We start from the raw sequence: 21,305 nt of genomic DNA, 5'->3' as shown, positions 1-21,305 counted from the left end.
GTGGATCCAATTAAACAAACTAAAGTTAAACATACACAGAGAAGGGATCAAGTTTTGGCTGGCCAGACGGGTCATCTACTTCACGTTTCAGCTGAGCCACAAGCCAAAGGGCCAGCAGTTAAATCGACTGTCAATACCAGAAACACAGCATGTTGTGTGTAAGAAATGAGTGAGTGAGTATTGTTTTACGCTGCTTTTAGCGATATTCAACCACTATCACAGTGTGAAACACCAGAAATGGGCTTCACACATTGTACCCATGAGGGGAATCAAACTAGGACTTCATCTAGATAAGCGAATGCTTTAACCACTGGGCTACCCCACCGCGCCTGTGTATAAAGGGAAAAGGTTGTGGTAAACATGGGCAATGCATAGTGTGAAGTTAGGTGACGGCCCACGCTCTGTGTGTTATGACTGCGGCAACGACAGCGAGGACTATTAGCTCCAAGGCATCAGTTTACATGATATTCTGATCGAAGGTCGTGTCCCTCTACTCTTCAAGCAATTGTTATTTAATACAGTTTAAGGACAAAAATAAGTCTTAATGATCAGAAATGTGGAGAATGAAAGTCAATACTGATGACGGAAAGATGTTTGCTGAGCATGGTAAACAGTCACTCATAAATAATGTGGATAGGCTGCATGGTGTTGACACATCAATTTCTTAGTGATCAGTTTTGTGTATTTCATGTTTCCGTAAATATCAATTAATTTTACTGTATTAAAATATTACTTGTTTCGCTTTTGATTCTGTGTGTTGAAGTATGATCAGATGAAAGATTACTCTGTACTGTGTATTGAAGTATGATCAGATGAAAGATTACTCTGTACTGTGTATTGAAGTATGACCAGATGAAAGATTACTCTGTACTATGTATTGAAGTATGACCAGATGAAAGATTATTCTGTACTGTGTATTGAAGTATGATTAGATGAAAGATTATTCTGTACTATGTATTGAAGTGTGATCAGATGAAAAATTACTCTGTGCTGTGAAGGTGGGGAAGCTTCAAGCTTGGATTAGGATACTTGTTTCCTATCGTTCCTGAAGCTGCAAGTTTTTCCAACATACTTCGCTGGCAGATCAGGTTTAAATGTCATATGCGAATTCAGTTTTCCAAACTTCACTGAGCTTATCCTATTGTAATGCAAGGGCAATAACTCTGGATGTGAGAATGGATAAGAACGTGTTGGTAAGTGAAAGTGGAGGAGGGAGATTGAGTGGCGAGAGTGCTGAGTGAAATGTTGAAAGTGGATACGAGTAAATGAGCCTTGAGAGTGGTGAGGGCTGGAAGGGTGGGCGGGATTTAGCAAGACTTGTAGATTTGCACTAGTTGCTCCACACAAGTGCATGGTCATCATGGTCATTGAGAGAAAGACTATGAGTTGTCAGCGCTGATTGCTGGTGTTTGACATGTACACCATGGTACCATGTGAGAACCACAGGGCCTACGATTTCAAACCGTTGAGCGTCAATAATTCTCTTTCTTACTCTGATATGAAGAACTAAATAGTCCACACTCATAATACCAAACCTGACATTTTCTTTGCCAAGTATCTTATGAAAAGTTCAAATGTGTGATATAATGTTTTTCCTGTTGAAGATCCGGTGTAGAATAGGTCTTCAGCAACCCATTCTTGCCTTAAGGCGACTATGCTTGTCGTAAAAGGTGACTAACGGGATCGGGTGGTCAGGCTCGCTGACTTGGTTGAAGCATGTCATTGTATCCCAATTGCGTGGATCAATGCTCATGATATCAATCACTGGCTTTTCTGGTCCAGTCTCGATTATTTACAGACTGCTATCATATAGCTGGAATATTGCGGAATACGGTGTAAAACAACCAACCAACCTTTTAGGAATTAGTGTGATTACATTCTTATTATCTCACCAAATGTGTAACATGTATTTTGAAAAACTTTTTTTAGTTCTGGTGTGTCATGTAATGTTTTCCTTTGAGGAATTATGTTATCATCTTCGTAGTTATCTAACTGATCAGATGTAGGGTTACATTTTTGTCAATATTGTGCACTGGTCTTTGAGAGTTTCTAATCTGGTGATCTGCTGGTGATCTGTTTGTGAGTGATTAAACCTGGTGTTCCACACCGCCATGCCATGCAACGCTTTGCCTGTAATGCAACGCAACACATTATGCAGATCTACATATTCAACAACATTTAGTCCAAAATTTAGAATGATTTTGTAAGGGTTTCACTGTTCTGAAAAGAATAACTTTCTCAATGTTGTAAGCATCCCTTGCGCCATGTAAACAGCTGATAGACTATTGTAAATGTTTATCAGAGACGTTGCCCAACAATGTTAAAGCCCATATGGCGAGCCATGCCTTCACTTGGACCACATCAGTGACATCATTCTTTAGGTTCCATGCCTGCCTGGGATACTTTTGAGTGTGTGACGTTGAGTCAGTCGTGGTGCACTCGTTGATTCTGCAATCACGGAAAGATTTGCAGAAAATGTTACTTGCTGCAGAAATACAGAATTGCAGAAAATCTCAGAATTTGCCTTTTTCATTAATCAGTAATTTTAATTGTTTTCCTGTTTTTCTTTAAAACTTTGCACCCACATGATAACCAAACATTTATCATGCAATTCAAACATACAAAATATGAATCCTGCATTAAAACAAAATTTGAAATAAATAATTCTCACTTGTAAAAATCCTTGCAGTATTATGACTACATCAACTGTGTTTACATCTAATTCAGAAATAAATATTATTGACACTATGCATATGACTTTGAATTAATGTTTGAGGGTGAAATGGTTGTTTTTACCGTAGAATTCGCAGACTTCTGTAATATTAGGTGCAGAATTTTGATAAGTGTACCGCAGAATTTGTCTGGGACTGTTGAGTCACGGAGCAGTTTCTATACGGAACTGTGTGTTGATTTGTCACTACTATGAAACATACACAGGACCACCAGTAACACACTTAATTGTTTATAGAGATGGACGTAATTTCTGGAACAAGACACACCAACTTGTTTACAATTAATTTTAGTAATCAAATAATGTTGCGAGGCGTCTTAAATGTCCTCGGCATGCTGCCCATGGGTGCATTATGAAACATGGGAGAGGTTTCAGTGTTATATCCCAGTGTCCCTTGCACTATCTTCTAGATTACCAATCAGTATTGTTTATGTGTGGGCCTGGGGCTGGCAGTACGCCAGGTCATGTGATTGAGTCTGCTGTTCTTGCGCGACCACTGAACCCTGTCTTTTGGGACCTGTGTGTGTGGAGCTGGCCACAAGGGGAGATAATTAATGATCGGAAAAAGAGCTGTATTCACTTTCCTCATTATGGAAACCTTTGTCTGTCTACCAACAAGTTGACGTTTGTTTACGATCTCAGCCGTCATAAGGAATGATACAGCTTTAAGTTTCAATATGTCAGCATTTAGAACAAAAGTCAAGGTGTCCATGTTACAAACTGAATGTGAAAAATTCATGAATAAGAGGCTCCGTTTATTAAACTGCTGTTGACACCCCAGATTTCTAGTGCTGTGTTAGCTGTTGAGAAACACCTTTGAATAAATTTTTCGTGTAAAAAACGTCAATAACAGAGCTCCAGATAAGCTTTTGGTGTTGTGGGTATTTTACCCATGCATTTTATAATCATTGGGTATCAGTAATTCTATCTGGGTATTAAAATTTCTGTTACCCACTAGTTTTTACACATGTGGGTATTTAAGTTAAATATTTAAAAACATTATTCATCTAGTCTCTGCAAACTGGTGTCGTGTGGGTTCGAGAGCTTTATAGGACTAAAAAATATCACGATACTTCCACAAGAAAGTGTGATGGCAAATGATCATGATGTAACTGTCATCGTGGAGTTTGGCAAGGTTGACGGAATGCCCGTTTATAATTTCAAAATAAGTTGCTGATATGCTTATCGAATATGCAGGGTTACTTCACAATATTTTGATGATACGAACAAGTTTTATTTTTGTAGCGTATCTGAAATGTTCGTTGCATATTTGATACTCTTGGATTTTATTTTACTGCGTATTTCTGCATCTCTGATGCGTATTTTACGCAGATACGCAGCTTATCTGGAGCTCTGAATAACGACTTATTCACAAGTTGAAATTGAAGTGTTGATTCAAAAGGTGTTGAAAAAGTGAAATAAGTATAACAATGATAATCATTGTAGTAATATTTTTGCTGTTGAGTAGCGTGAGATAAGGTTATAAGGGTTGGAAATATTTATTTTCGGAAGTCCACACAAATGATCACTAAAGTTGTCACCTTCCTCATAGTTAAAGTGGTAGTCGACAAACAAGTTCTCAATGCTTCAACTTCAACAAATTCGAACTGAATAAGGTGATCATGCTGATAGAAAATGTCTAATCGTCTGGACTAGTCTTAAAGAAGCACATTTCTAGGCCTGTTATGCCAAGACATGGGTTTGCTTTACTGCAAGGCTACATTAGGTAAAGCCCATTCTTGATGTCTCTAGGTGTTGCGGCTGGAGTGTGATACAATCTCACTCCCTTACAGAATTAGAGAAAATTGAAATTATTATCTTACAGGGTTCAATTAAAGTATATTTTCACTCGTCTTCAAAATGATCGATCTGCTGCGGAGTTACATTTTCCTGATAGCTCATTCATTCCTAATAGTGGTCCACATGGATTTGTCACTGTAGTCCTTCCTGAATTTTTCTCATTTCAGATGAGTGGTCTTGTTAAATAACAATCTCAGGCTCTGCAGTTAGTGTAACATTTCATGGCATATTGCCATGGTTTGGACCAATTAGTTAAATCTCAAGTACTGAATGAGAAGCCTAATTTACCATGTGAACAAGCTTAGCTAAATCGTCTTGTACTGTGGTTTCAAATTAAGCATAGGTGTATGGCAGCCTCTTCAGCCAGGTGTTCCCAGGGAGCTCAACAGGAAGTGAGGTGGTACATCGCTCTGATTCTGTAGTCGGGAGCAAAGCTGACGTCTGCTCTAGACAGGAAGTTTATTGGAACAGTTGACCTGATCTTCCGTGTCTCGGTAGACAGTTCTTACATTTTTAAGTAGTGTAAGATGTAGAATTCTGAATATTTGATAAAGTCTAATGCAGATCAGGCTCTCCCCTTCTCGTTCCACGAAGTACACATAGAGCTATGACAGTCATAAGTCAATGTGGAGGTATGGGACTATGATCACCTAAGTGCTATGATTGCTTTGTAGAAAGGGGCCCTGTTTAATTCAGAATAGGGGTACGGGTGGCCCTGTCGTCTAAGGCACCGCTATTTGCAGTGCAGAGTTGCGTACCTTGGGCACGCCAGAAACCTATGATTGTGGGTTGGAATCCCGGTTCGCCCCATTTAGGTTTCTAGGTTTGTCAGCACCATACCCGTGCTCATGGGTTTTACTGAAGTGGTAAACGTCTGAGACCTGCATCACTTTGGGCTTTCCTCCCACATTAAGCTGACACGCTGTGATAAAACTGGAATTAAAAGCCGTGAACTTTTTAAGCTCTTGAGTATTTTCTTTCATGGTATTATTCACATTAGGTGTTGAGTTCTCTTTGGGTATTCAATACTTTTTAACTCCCTTGGGTTCAGTCTTATGGGTATTTTTGAAACAGTGAATGGACCTTTGTTTTAAAGTTCTGTTTCAGGTATTTTTAGTTAATGTCCGTTCATGTGCTGCCTTAACCCTATAGGTGCCATATATGGAGCCTGACCACCCCACCCCCAGTGCCCATATGATGTCCCTTTTCGACTGTGAATTAAGAGGTCATAATTTGAGTCTGAAAAATAACTGCCGTGGCTCAAAATAAAAATAATAACCATCATCTCCCCAATCATCTCAGCTTTAACGTGTGACAGATTTTTTATACAGAGCTACAGTGATTTCTAATTTATGTCTGTTCATGTGCTGCCTTCATTGTGTCACATGTCTGATAAGCTGACAACATAGCAATATATATGTCTCAGTTACAATGAGTGAGGCGTAGCGCCATGGTGCATTAGTCACTACAGTAAAGTGCATGTATCAGCCTGTGATAACTTGATTCAATCAGTAAATAAAGATATCTGTAATGAAATACAGACAAGCAAGTTGAGAATACAATTAGTAATATCTCACAGTGTTGTTTATACTATTGTTATCTTAAAAGAATTCATGTGTATGAGTAAGCAAGCCACTCAAAATTAATTGGGTAATTGTGATTTTTCTTGCAAATGTTAAGCAAGCTCTGCTTTCAGTCTTAGCTGGTTCAGAGAGCCCGCTTGCCCCAGGATTCTGGTTTAGGATTTAGGATGGGTCCCCAGGAACCTATGTGTTATACAAGCTAAAGTCAACTAAATGGATCGGGTTAGTCTGTCTTACAGACCCTGATACATTTACATCAACTACAGCCCATGCAAGTCTATAATGTTTGGCAAGTCTAGATTACTGCAGTATCTGAAAATGAAGAGAATCACTGGGCTCCCTTTTTTATTAGATTTTTATTAAGATAACTGAACAACTGTTTTTTTCTGTACGATATGTTCATTTCAGAGACTATATGTTAGTCTAGGATCGGGTGGTCATATACTGGTGCTGTAAAGTACTTCTCTATCACTGGTTTGTCCAGAATCCATTATTTACAGGTCACTGTGAGGAACATTACTGAATGCAGCATCACACAGTGAACAAAGAAACAAATAGGCTGGTCTTGGGTTTGAATCTTCCCTGATTATCATGATTATGATCCTTGGTGAACCTTCTCTGATTATGATCCTTGTTGAATCTTCCCTGATTATGATCCTTGTTGAATCTTCCCTGATTATGATCCTTGTTGAATCTTCCCTGATTATGATCCTTGTTGAATCTTCCCTGATTATGATCCTTGTTAAACCTTCCCTGATTATGATCCTTGTTGAACCTTCCCTGATTGTGATCCTTGGTGAACCTTCCCAGATTATGATCCTTGGTCTGTCAGGACTTGCATTGTGAGTTTCACCAAGGTAATACTAGATGTCTACACGCTGGACCAATAAGGATTTCCTCAGTTTTTTTATTACTGGTAGTGATTCGTGTTTTGTGGCATTTGTCAAGCCCTCTTAGTGTAATCTGGGAATTATCCATCACAGCAGTAAACAGAACTCGGCTAGGGTGTTCTAATTTCATTTTTGTCATTTGTACAGGGTTATCTGTGACAGGTGTAGCTTTGTCTGTTCCTATTAAGTGATACATGTGTATGTTGAAATATCTTTGAGCTACGTATGAAACAATATATAAACTATTGCTTATTTGCTGTTTTGTGGTTGTCAAACTTTGTTGCAATATTGGGAGTAAGTGTTATCCTCCGAAATACTCATAAATATCCTCGTACCTTGAGGCCAGAATGAATTAATATACAGTTTTAGTCAGGGCTGTAACTTTTATAACTTATGTGGCCTACTTAACGTTTGCAAGTGAGTCTATGTGCTTTAGTGACGAATGGAACATTCATTGAACTTTTCGTGATGCAGCAGGTGATAATCTATTCAATGAGAGCAGTTTGATCTTTATCCACGTGCTGAAGTAGTGGATTGTGTTTGTGCTTCATCATAAAGTCAGATCAAACACATAAGAACTCTTCCTGCTGGAAGCTGTTTGTATTGAATCAATATGGCAGATTAAATGCTTGTTGTGGGCTTGCGACTGAAAACATTGCTTACCATGCAAAGGGTTAATTATTGATAAGTGTAAAAATGAGGCTGTCTGAACTTCTGGCCTAGTTGTATATCGAGGTCTGTTGGAACAGATGGGTATTGATTTTTGGAAGAGTCTATGCATGTCCTACGTTAGTAAATGTAAATATAGAGAAAAAGTCATCCATTGGTGGTTTTCTTATCATACCACTTCGAACTCAGATGTGTCAACAAATGTGATTGGACAGTACAAAGTGTCACATTTTCTGATTGGTTGATGAGCTTGTCAACATGTCCACACCAACATGTCGCCTGTGTTCTACGTATATGATAAACAGTCTGTGGTAGGAACATTTCGTAAATAGAAGAACGTTGGCAAGGATGTCCGTGAACATGAGCAACGACGACAGCGATGTTGATGAAGGAATTACTTTCGAGGCCAGAGAGCGAGGTTGTTGGGCCGGTTTTGCTCGCCACTTTGAGATGTTTATCAAATGGCTTCTGCATCATGCAACAGGTAGTTATGGGAGTTATGACCTGGTTGATATGATCAAGTTAATTACCAGCAGACGGAAGGGACCAGAGCCAGGGCTAGTTTACCCCCTGGTGTCATGGAGAAAAGATCAAGCAATTAACTGCTGGCTGACATTTTGTTTGGCGGATTCAGCATATGTATTTTGATAATTGTAAACACTGAATTTCAGTTATGGTCCAGACTGTTTGAATTTGTGAGAGTGTTCAAAAGATGCTACATCACTTAATGCCTGGTATTCAGATATTCTTTCTGAGGTTTTGAAGGAAAGTTGTTTCACATATGGCTGATATGTAATATATATATATATTGATCAATACACAAGTTTAGAAAACAACACAAAACTGGTTCCAACAAGATTAAGCAGGATTTGTCCCTTTAAACGTAACTCTCTTTTGTGTTACATGTTTAGGACATGCATTATGCTCACCTTTGTCTATAGTCGATACATGTAAGGCAAAATGAGCAATGTCATTTGGGCCACACATTTTACTGTACAATTTCACATACTGTTTTGGTTAGGTCAGCAAGAGTAACAATATTACTGTGGATCAGGGAGGAATTAATGCTGTTTGTTTAAAATGACGAATGCTTAGTATCTTTACCTTGTTTATAGCAACACATATTTTCGTTATATTTTGGCTTTAATTTAACTGATCAAATAATATTAAAATTCATTTGCTAGTGTTTGTTGCATTTGACAGTTGTAATATTTCATTTTCATCCACATCGACATGATCACAGGCCAGTAATCTATATTATCTATATTACCAAAAAATCTTCAAGTGCGAGGTAGTGTTCTATTTGATTTTCTTGCATTTTAAATCTGTTCAGTGGAAGTGATATTTATGGTTACATTTTATTCATTTAATCAGTGTTAGAAATTGGCACAAGCCCTATAATCCCTGCCCAATAGTTGAGGTATCCTAAGGACTAGTGGCAGTTTACTCTAGTTGACTAAAACTGTTGGATTCTATCGCTGTAATAAATATTCTTATTCATTTTTAAATAAATAAATAAATAAATAAATAAATAAATAAATAAATAAATAAATGTAAAATCAGCTGCAGTATTTGTGCTGATGCTGTAAGCTGTCAGGTACAACATGAAACGTGAGTTGATATCATGTATATGGCTGCGTGTTAATGCACGTGACGTGTGAGATATATCAATACTGGGACATATGATCACATCACGTGTGATAAGAGGTCCATTCATCCCTACATATAACTTGGTCTTACAGGGTCACTAGGCTGAGCTAATTAGCAGACCTAACAAAGTTCATTCGGTCCCTCAAATGACAGTCTCTTGGTCTGCTAGTTCAAATTCAATGATGTATTGAAATTTTAGCTGTCAAGGATAACTGAAGAGTCACATAGACAACGTCTAAAATTCGCACGTTCACAGGTCCGACCTGGGCAGAAAATGGGCACCAGACCAGAGGGAACAATCTCCCTTTGAGGTGAAAGGTCCTGCAAATATTTATGGAAATATGCCGGTTCCATAAGTTTACCAAATTATTCCCTTGGACAATACATCTGCAGGTTCTTTTGCCTTGGCCTGATTTATCGTAGACTTTGTTTCTCTCATACAAGCCATGCTACTATCACATCCAAAAAGTGCCAAGCAAGTCAACAATATTTAGGCAAGTGTAGATTTCTTCACTTTTACCTTTAGAGAATGAAGATTTTCTCAGTACCGGTACTTATAACAAAAAAAAATCTTCAATTATTTTCCTTTTAGAGACTGATGTTAGTCTATTGAAGGGCAACAGGTCATTCTTATGGTAGTAGTAGCATGGATTTGGCATGTTTTCTTAAAATCGTAATAGACAGATGACATTTTATTGTTGGGAAGATTTCTGTAATTTACATATACACATGCATTCTTGCAAATTTGAGTCTGGAAAGGATTGCAAACATAGAAGAGGGATTTTTCAAATTGTTCACCCCTTCCATTATCAGGGAGTATTAAAGCGTATTCAACCTCTAATTTGGATATGATTCTAACTGAGGGTTACATGGTTTTGGCAGTGTGCTGAACTGGTTCATAATGTCCTTATGAGAAGTTAAATGAAACATAAACAGTCATTGTCTCTTTAGACAAGATTTAATCGTGGAATAGAGCGGCTTGACATGTTTGACCTGAGCCCGTTCATTAGTTCCCCTCAGAGCATCATTCAATGTGAATGTAATTCTAGAACACGTAGAAAGAGAGATTGTCTAATGATGAGCTATCACACGACAAGTTCTGAAACTAGTGCCCTCAGAAATATGTTTCGCTTGCCTTTAAATTGTTCATTATGTTAGAAAAAAAACTCAGAAGCAATTTCTTGTCATCAAAGTTGATCAAGGTTGCTGTGATTGGATGTTACTGATGGTAAATATATGTCAGTCATGTAAACACTTCCTTATTCTGTAAAAAGTTCTTGTGTTTTTCTGTAGGGAAAGGTTTCTTTGTGAAAGGTGGGTGCTTTGAGTGTGAGGAAAGTCATTGATTCTTTCCCGGACAAGGAACACAGGAATGTTGCCGAGGCCGTCAGTGCCGTCACTGACTGAAAGCTGTTGCATGCTGGTAATTAGTTTGACGAGTCCACGAGATACAACTGCAGCAATCTTTGAACCGTAATTGAATAATGACCATACTAAAGAAACAAACTGAATTAAGGAGATATTTTGGGCTGTGTAAATTGCGGTTCTGATAAGTTTGTTTCGGAAGTAATGTAGCGTTTTTGGGTTAGTTCACAAGTTTGAAAGCGGACAGGTTTTTCTATGGTGCTGAGCAGTAGGAGATTGAGTTTGACCTTCTGGAAGGATTGATTTGTCGATACACTGAACAATGACATGAAGGTCAGACATTGTCATGTCTCTGATTCGTTGTGGGGAGAGAATATGATTTTGTGCTTTTTTGCGTAACATTCCAGCAGTGTGGGGACGCCAAGTATCAGTAACTTGTGTCCATTTGTGTTGTGTTGTTTAATGCCTCACTCAGCAATATTCCATTTCTTTGACGTCAGGCCGTAAATAATCGAGTCAGCGAGTCTGACCGATCCCGTTAGTCACCACTTACAGCAATCATAGTTGCCTCTTTCGACAAGCATAAGTGCTTCTTACGACTAGCATAGTTGCCTCTTACGACAAGCATAGTTGCCTCTTACGACAAGCATAGTTGCCTCTTACGACAAGCATAGTTGCCTCTTATGACAAGCAGAGTTGCTGAAGACCCAACTTCAGAAACTAACATTTTTAGTCCAAAACCCTTAAAATAGCAAATTTCTACCAGTTCTTATGATACCTTAACTATTGGGCAGTTTGGCAAGGACTGTTCAGGGTTAGAAACTAACAGTTTTTGTCCACTAGTCCTTATAAAGATAACGTATAGCAAAACCCTTAAAATGGGCCAATTTCTACTGGCCCTTTGGATATCTTTACAATTGGGCAGTTTGGTAAGGACTATGGGACTAGTGCCAATTTCTAACGCTGCTGTAGGACTAGTGCCAATTTCTAAAGCTGAAGATCTATTCTAACCTGGAACTTCACAAGTTTTGTGTCCATTGAACACTTTGGGATTTTGGAATCAAGCAATGCTTTGAACAATGCTGCTCTGTCCTGTTTGTTGTGACCAAAACATGTACATGATTACAGGAACTGCCGAGTAAGTCAATCTGTTACTCAAGCCACTAGTTCGTAGCCAGTGTCTTGTAAAGAGTTTTGCTGGTACATTTATCAATTCCATTGTGTTTGTTGTTTCCTTACTTCTCACATGCTTCATTAATCAAAGATGGTCACCAAGAACTTTTGTAAGAATGTGTGTTTTCTAAGTGTGCCCCGTAGGCTGTGCCATTATGATTTTATCCCCATGAAGATTCGGGGAAGAATAGGTCTTCAGCAACCAGCTTGTCGTAAAGGGCGACTATGCTTGACGTAAGAGGCGACTAACAGGATCGGGTGGTCAGGTGGTCGTTGCATGTCATCGTATCCCAATTTCGTGGATCGATGCTCATCACATCAGTCATTGGATTGTCTGGACTTGACTTGATTATTTACAGCCGCCATCAAATAGCTGGAATAAAGCTAAGTGCGTGTTAAACTAAACTAAACTAAACTAAACTAAACTAACATTATGATTTTACCCATGTGCTTGACTCTATAAGTTTAATACAGGGAATATTGAACCCTAGAGAGTGTTATGTAGCAGATGGTTTGTATGAAAGTATAATTAAAAAGAAATAATTAGATCTTCTTTCCTCAGTCATTGGAACATTATTCATTAAAATGATAATTGATACTATTCCAGGCATACAAATTGGTATTAGTGTGCTAGCTTGAGTCAGGTTGTGCTGTGTTAAAAGGCTAGTAGAATGTCAGTATGCAGGATAATGATAATACCTGGATATTTGTAATATGCTATAATTCGTCCATTGAGGCATGCTGATAACATTACCACCATTATTACCACGGAGATTTTCATTCTCAGCTCCCTGGGGAGTATACAAACCAAGCTGTCTGTGAGGTGATAGAAGGTTAACATCTCCTCCTATGGGGTACCCTTATAACATGTTATAAGTGATAAGTTGTTGTCCCTTTTAAGGCCAGTAAATGTTTCAAATTAATGTTCAGTTCTGATATTTGCAGATGTTTTGCTTAAACTTAAAATAGAATATAAAAAGTAGTATAACAAGCTCTTGCTACATTGATGCGACTGCCTCCGTGGTCTAGTGGTAGAGCGTCTGCCCGGAGAGCGGAAGGTCCGGGGTTCGATCCCCGGCCGCGTCATACCAAAACACGTTAAAGGATGGTACTTGTTGTTACTCTGTTTAGCGCTCGGCATGAAGGGGCTAAAACAAGGACTGGTCGGCACGGAGTCAGTATACTGTGTCTGAGTGGGGTATTCATGTTCAACTGCGGCATGGTATCTCAGTGAGCTAGCACTATAAATCGTCATCAGTCCGGACTAGTACAAGCAGCCACACAAACACACACACGTACATGCACGTCGCTATATAAGTGCAATAATCTTGGATGCGACGTTAACCCCATTTGACCTCACCTCACCTGCTACATTGATGCACATTATGTAGCTATTTCTCTCATCAAATTTGAAATATCCAGAATGCTGAGTTGTGGTGGTAAATCAGGTTGTCTTCGACAAGTTTAAGTCTCCTCACCAGCATGAGGAAGACGTAATGTTGACAGAAAATGAATTTGGAATGGTGAACTTTTCATTAAATAAAAATTACGATCGTTGCTTCACAGTCAAGACCAAGTCATTTGAAATATTTGACTACGATTTTTTAAAAGGTTTTGTTGTCTGAGTTATCATTGAGGTGGTTAATATAGCAGCTGTGTTATTGAATGCCTGAGTCACTTACCAGTGGAGTATTATCGTGATATACATACCTACATACTTACATCATGTTTATTGTTGTGCCGCAGGGAAACAGATGCAGCTGACATCAATCAGTTCGGACTTTGTAATCTGTGTTTTACCCTCCTTTAATTCATTGATAGTGGGGCATGGGTGGCTCAGTCGTCTAAGGCCCTGCGACTCGCTGTGCAGAGTTGTGTCCCTTGGGCATGCCAGAAACCTATGATTGTGGGTTCGAATCCCGGTTTGCCCCGATTATGTTTCTAGGTTTGTGAGCACCATACCTGTGCTCATGGGTTTCACCTAAGGGGTAAACGTCTGAGACCTGCATCACTTCAGACTTTCCTCCTACATTAAGCTGACACGCCGTGATATAACTGGAATACAGTTGAAAGCTGTGTTCAACCCAACTCACTCACTCACTCACTCACTCACTCACTCACTCACTGATTCATTGATATACTAATTGGACAGACATGAAGTAATACCTGGAACTAATTAAGGCATATCTAGCGATAGAAACTAACAGTTTAAGTCCACTTGTCCTTGTAATGATAACATAGCAAAACCCTTAAAAAGGGTAAATTTCTACTTGATACCTTAACTATTGCGCAGGTTGGCAAGGAATCAAGGCGTACCAATTTCTAAAACTGCATCATTTCTTGAATTTAGGGGCCTGAAGAACTGCAATTCGGGGACGAGAAAGTATGATCATAGGTTCAAATCCTTGATATTCTTTGATTATGTTTTGAAGTTTGACAGCACCATACCCTTGCTCAGGAGTCATGGCATCTAACACCTTCTGTGATATAACTGAAATATTGTTCAAAACGGTATGAAACCAAACTCACTCACTCACTCTTGAATTATCTGTGTTAATTTCAAACCCTCCTCTCTACAATGACTACAAGGAGTAATGTGCATACAAACTCTCTATCCGCCCCATTACAGAATTTCTGTTAGTTATTCATCAAATCCGAGGGATGGTTAAGCTGCAACAAGGCCAATCATGGGATGCCATTTTATTTTTAGACCTGCGTCATCTGTTTCAATTTTATGATATTAAAATTCCAGGTCTATTGATTAAATTGAGATGCATGAAATAAACCTCAATCTTAAATACAAATTTCCTTCGGGTACTCAAGTGGCGATGTGAACACTGTTAAGTGAAATGTTCATTTGCTGGTTAAATCAATATAGATCTGAAAAGAGATCGATCCACTTGGTGCTCCGTTGGACGCCTATTTCAGAAATTGATTCATAGACGTTATTGTTGTCTTTATTTAGATTTTCATGTATCGTTTCTGTTGTCATGCCAACATGTGTTGTTGTTTCTGTCAGTTCATGCCCTTTTTATGTGGATGGGGAAGTTGTTTTTTCCTATTTAATGTTTGATGGTAAGAGGTCACCATGAGATAAGGTGAATTGAAATTTGCGTCATGGAGAAACCTGTTTTTGTGGAGCTGTGAAAATGTTAACTTTATTGTTAATGAAATATGTTTTGGGGGCAGTTTTTATCAAAAGCTTTTCAACGTTAGTTATGTCATGTTTGAAAATAATTTTATGGCAAACTAAAAATGATAAACAATGATAAAAAGATGATAATGTTCTGTGTTATTTGACCAAAAATGTTTCTCTGAAATGTATTCTGTTAAAGGGAAACATAGAACCACCTCTATAGGAAAACTTGGATTGATATTTTAATATTTTATTTTTGATTCACTAATGAGAGGATTTAATTGATTTTATTCCCCTCGCAGACCAATATGATTACTTAATCATCAAAGTGTTTCTAACAAATGGCAATCTTTTGAAAAGCAGAGTATGTGACCATATACTGGACCTCATGGTGACCCCGCGAATCTGTGAGTCCATCACTGACTTTCGTTGTTCACATGTGTTACACGCTTTGGTGAGATATTTCCAGAATGTGTGATGGAGACATCGGAATACCTTGATGTGGTAATATCAGGTCTATTGGGCTTGAATAGATAATAATTGATGGTGCCAGACAACGTGTCAGATATCTCTGTTTTAGAACACACTAAGTAAGAAGACATCTGTTTGTCTGTAACAGTATCTTTGAAGCCAACAGAATTTATGAATAGATCAGGACAAGGTCTTTGTTTAAATGACTGCAGTAGCCTGGCAGGACATTTTTACAGTCTCAAGCTGGAGTGGATGTCTCATATTATCGTGGAGTTTATTTTGATATTAGTACTAGTATTGATGCATTTATTTTTGCAATCTGTAATAATTTTTAATGTGTTATCAGCGGTAGAAACTAACATTTTTAATCCACTAGTCCTTATAATGATAACACATTGCAAAACCCTTAAAAATGGCAAATATCTACTTATTCTTTACAAATAAGTATGGCTAAAAAAAATGGATAAGCATGTTTATAAACACTTAATAATCAAATATTCTTACACAAACACAGAGAGAGAGAGAGAGAGGGAGAGAGAGATATTCTTTATTTCCTCCAGATGTCATTCCGAAGATTACATTGAAAATATATTCAATTACATGCAGTTAACAAAATAAAAAATGGCATAACGTATTTACAACTACACACAGTTGATCAAATTCAGATACCTAACTGAAGACAAATATTCACTGGAAGATATATATCAAAAGATGCCTTAGTGGGTACAGATACGAGGCGAATAGTAGTATGGGTGTGATGAACCAAATTGTGAGTAAATTTTGTTTCAGTCCCAAATAAGAATGTTAACTCTTACACAAACTATATTTAGTGTTTTACACATGTTTATTCAGTATGGAGGCCAGATGGCCAAAAGAACAAGTAGTTGAAAACATATCTGAAGCCTCCACTGTTGAGAAAATATATAATGAATTAAAGCTTAGATTAACTGCCTTTTATGGGAGTGTTTAATTACTTGTTATTGATGTGATACTATCAGTATGTATGACAGTCTTATCAATTGCTTTATCAGTCGCTATGTGGCTAAAATAGTGCTGCTGCTATGACGTTAAGTACAAACTCACTCTAAACCATCCCTATTTTTGTGAAATAAATGAAAGACAGAAACTTTTCTTCTGTATCCATTATGAATATTGTGGCAGGAATAATCCTGTAAATATATTTCACACAACTGGTTGTACCTTTACAACTTGTATAATGAGAACCATATAAAATTTATGTTGTTGGTCCTTGCTGAGAGCAAAGGAATGCCATTCGCATAATCATCTGGTGAAATCGGGTGAGTTATGTTCTCTGACAGCTGTGTTGTAGACTCAGTCGCATGTAGCTCTAAATTTGCCACATTGTTTCTAATACAGATTGTTTACAGAAGTATCATGTCATTTCATCCTGATGCTTTTCTGATATGATTATTTATTGTAAATTTTGTTGTTAATGTCTTTTTCTTGTCCGTTTTTCTGCAGGGTCGTCGACGGTGTCGCTGAAGAAACCACGCAGCAGCCGTGGTCTACTGAGTTCATTCTTCTGTTGTTTCGGGACAAACAACAACAATAACAACAACAATGCCCAGAACCACTGTCAAGTGCCTCAATCACCGGAAAATGGCAACCCTAAGGTACATAGTCATGTTTAAACACTGCCAGGGTAGAATAGCCTGTTCAGCCTGGATGTAACAATGTAGCATTTAAACTCCCTTGCATTGTGACATCAATACTAACCAGGCAATTTGCAGGGAATCAACTCCCTTGTACTGCTTCATCCTAATGGGGGCGGTCAGTAGTCTAGTGGTTAAAGCGTTCGCTCGTCACGCCGAAACCCTAGTTTGATTCCCGACATAGGTACAATGTGTGAAGGCCATTTCGGGTGTCCCCCGCCGTGATATTCACGCATCCTAATGATTGGGCACATCATATTAGACAACAGCTGGTTTGTGTTGTTACTACTGTCTTCGTTGGTACAGGGGCGGTGGGGTAGCCAAGTGGGTTTAAATTGTTCGCTCGTCACTCTGAAGGCCGGGGTTCGATTCCCTATATAGACCAGTGCTTGACTCTAACACTGGTCTGCTTTTCCAAGTCTAGTATATATTTTTTAGGACCAGTAAAATTAAAAAAAGTGGTGATCCGGTGGTCTTGTGTTATTTTGGGGAGGAACAAGGTAATTTAGGTTTATATTTCTTTTAAATCAGCGATGGATCAAGCCTAAACTCTAAGCACCATTGTGTCTAGTAGAGATCCGACAGGAACAGTAGATTTGTGTGGGTCAGTGTCTAGCACTAATGGGTACAATGTGTAAAGCCCATTTCTGGTGTCCCCTGCCATGATATTGCTGGAATATTGCAAAATATGGCGTAGAATCCAACTCACTCTCTCACCCACTTTATTTGTACAAGTGCCATAGTGTACCACAGAACACCCACTGATGCGTCCTGTGGACTGTTGCTGGATGCTGTAAGGTTATTGACTATTCTGCATTAAACATGTTATACCTGCCATGGCAAGGGACGGATGTTGCTCCAGTGATTGCAATCAATATTAATGTAAAATCAATGTGATGATTTGATAACCTGTTACTATTATTCAATCAATTTGATAAGAAAGAAGAGGACATTTGAATACATTTTCTATTGTCTACCTTGGACAAACATATTAGTGTAAGATGTTTTCTATGTTAAACTCATTAGGGGCTATTGTGAAGGTTCTACCACTTACTCTTATAAAATTCAGGCAGGAAAGTGTATTACTGTCTTTAATCAGACCTCCAGATACGCTGAGTATTTGCGTAAAATACGAAAATAAACACACCATTCCTAAACTAATTTTGAGTTGAACCACACTCAGTAACACTCAACGTAATTACCCAATGTATCCTTTTCGACTTGCGTAACTATATGTCCTTGCTGATATTTTTTTTCTGATTGTATGCAGTTCATCAAACATACATGAACTCTACTGCTGTGAATAATGCATAAAAAAGCACAACGCCTCCCTATTGTTAATAAGCCATGTATATCGCTGTTGTGGGTTTATGCAGCAAGTTACCCACTTGGGGCAGCACATGAACAGAAACAGAACAGAATTATTTTAAAAACGTCTAATATTTGGTGTAAATATACCTACCAGACTGGACCCAAGGGAATAAATTTATGTTGAATTCCCGAAAAAATTATCAATACCCAATGTGAATGATAACTTCTGAGTAAATGCTCAATGGCTCAAGAACTATGATTGTGAGTTCGAATCCCGGTTCGCCCCGATTATGTTTCTAGGTTTGTCAGCCCCATACCCGTGCTCGTGGGTTTCACCGAAGTGGTAAACGTTTGAGACCTGCATCACTTCTGTCTTTCCTCCCACATTAAGCGGACACGCCGCAATATAACTGGAATACTGTTAAAAGCGGTGTTAAACCCAACTCACTCACTAACTCACTCTCAACCACAATTTGTGTTTTGTTAGAGTGCCATTTTCAGCAAAGTAAACCTGTATTTTGTTACGTGTCAGGGGTGGGTAACTCTCACCACAAAGAGTTCAGTGTTGTCATGCCTTGTTTTCTCATTGTGTTGCATTTTTATTCAATGCTCAATAACAAGATGAAAGCCATTTGTTGATTTGCTAAGCAAAAGATAAGAAACAATACGGGTGACACGATACATTGCTGTACCGGTGCATCATAAGTTTTCATGTGATGATATGATGTATGATGTATTGATACAAGACGATACACTTGCTAAAATATTTTACTTACTACTCGTTTACTGACCCCCTACCACAGCGTTTTTGTCTGTCAGATATTGTAAAATGAGTTGGAATTAGTTTTCAACTTCACCACTAAAATAAGTCACTATGAACATGTGTCTACAGCTATCTGTTCTTTTGGAACCTGCTCTGAAATATTTGTAGTCAAGAAGTTTCCACCTGATTTGACAAATATATGAATATCGGGATCGTGACTTATGTATCGTGATTGTGACCTATGTATCGTGATGGTGACCTATGTATCGTTATGTTGACCTATGTATCGTGATCGTGACCTATATATCGTGTTCGTGACCTATGTATCATGATGGTGACCTATGTATCGTTATGTTGACCTATGTATCGTGATCGTGACCTATATATCGTGTTCGTGACCTATGTATCATGATCGTGACCCATGTATCGTTATGTTGACCTATGTATCGTGATCGTGACCTATATATCGTGTTCGTGACCCATGTATCATGATGGTGACCTATGTATCGTTATGTTGACCTATGTATCGTGATCGTGACCTATATATCGTGTTCGTGACCTATGTATCGTGATGGTGACCTATGTATCGTTATGTTGACCTATGTATCGTGATCGTGACCTATATATCGTGTTCGTGACCTATGTATCATGATCGTGACCCATGTATCGTGATCGTGACCTTGCTGTTTCGTTTCACCACTAAGAAACAACAGTATTTGTTTGGCCTTTGTGTATATTTATTTGGTATTTGTTTCAGCCTATTGAGAAGTACTTGTTACCTCCTGTGCGGAACATGGATACGAGCAAGAAATGCGTTGTGATTGACTTAGATGAAACTCTGGTGCACAGCTCATTTAAAGTAAGTTGGACTGATTCATTGGCTCATTAGTACAGGATATGAATAACTGTGCACTTGGTTGTTATAACATGTTATCGCATCCACATAACACTTAGCTGTGCAGAGTTCCGTCCCTTGACACAGAAGTAATTGTGGGTTTGAATCCTGCTTTGCCTCACTTATGTTTCTAGGTTTGTCAGCACCATACCCATGTTTGAGGGCATAGTGAAGGTTTCGATACTTTTTCTTCTTGGGTGGCATCAAACTTCCTGGATTGTGATTGCAGTATTATTCTGAATGAATTTGTACATATTTGGATGCCACCCCTCGAGATGCTTTGTGGCGTCGTCCTACTGCTCAGAGACATATAATTATGTTTCATGATATCTTTGATGATAATGATGGCTGGTTGAATGTAAGTTGACGTCGGGTTTTAATCGTCAACTTGCAGCTGACAAAAAGCAATCTCTTAGATCCCTCTCAGAATTGGGAATGTACTGTAAATCAGCCAGCACATTTGGCACAGTGGAATACTGTTTCTTGCCTGTAACTTCATTTAGGGCCCAACAGGGGTCCGGAAAATTTAAAATCCCAATCGGACATTTACATTTATGCCACGCCCCCTTCAAACAACGTGTTTTAGTACGACTTTTTACACACAAATTACAAGTTGTTACGTATTCATAATATGAATGATTGATATGTTCACTCGCTCATTGATATATATGTAAACGGTTTTCCTCAGTACAGTGTATGTGAAAAGAGTTCACTAATTACTTGTCTTATGTGACATGCGCCCCTCACTCCCCTATTGTCTTACCTGTCACCACGCTTGGAGGAATTTGTAGCCGTAACAATAGGTGCAGGACATGCAGGTAGCCCCCTAATAGACCACCAGGCTACTGGGTGCCGGCCTGATCCTTGAAATTGTGCAGCGGGATCCCGTTTTAACCCCACCAAGGGGAATCCCCTCACTGTATGCTGTTTTACATTTTGGGGACGATGTCGAGTGTAGTTTTTTATCGTCCTTTTTTGGTCAAGTTTTGTGATTAGGTATGCTCTGAAGTATTACAATCTGTAATGTTGCTATGTTGACTTAATTATGTTATTGTAAATTTAAGTCTTGCTTTGCACCTGACTTGATGTCTACATTATTTATGCAATAATCTTGACACAGGGAGTCAAAAAAAATACATTCGAGACAAAAGTTCTTTTTTTTAAACAGAAACCCATCTAAGAGTCACTTCCCTTG

At 38.5% G+C, this 21,305-nt stretch overlaps 1 protein-coding gene across 2 annotated transcripts in view; it reads left to right on the top strand.

Moving 5' to 3' along the window:
* The window catches only part of LOC139463386 (CTD small phosphatase-like protein), a 47,635-nt gene that overhangs the window by 16,972 nt on the left and 9,358 nt on the right, over positions 1 to 21,305 (top strand). Inside the window, exons 1-3 of one of the 2 annotated variants that reach the window (XM_071244645.1) lie at positions 7,953 to 8,157; positions 16,951 to 17,102; positions 19,973 to 20,074. In XM_071244645.1, the coding sequence (XP_071100746.1) occupies positions 8,022 to 8,157; positions 16,951 to 17,102; positions 19,973 to 20,074 (390 nt within the window). In that variant the 5' untranslated portion in view covers positions 7,953 to 8,021. Of the gene's footprint in view, positions 1 to 7,952; positions 8,158 to 16,950; positions 17,103 to 19,972; positions 20,075 to 21,305 lie in introns of those variants that run through there. The other variant, XM_071244646.1, reaches the window with a different exon arrangement.

The sequence above is a fragment of the Haliotis cracherodii genome, unplaced genomic scaffold, assembly GCF_022045235.1.
Source record: "Haliotis cracherodii isolate W230 unplaced genomic scaffold, xgHalCrac1.p SCAF_16, whole genome shotgun sequence".
Taxonomy (NCBI): domain Eukaryota; kingdom Metazoa; phylum Mollusca; class Gastropoda; order Lepetellida; family Haliotidae; genus Haliotis; species Haliotis cracherodii.
This window is presented reverse-complemented; position numbering and strand designations above follow the sequence as displayed.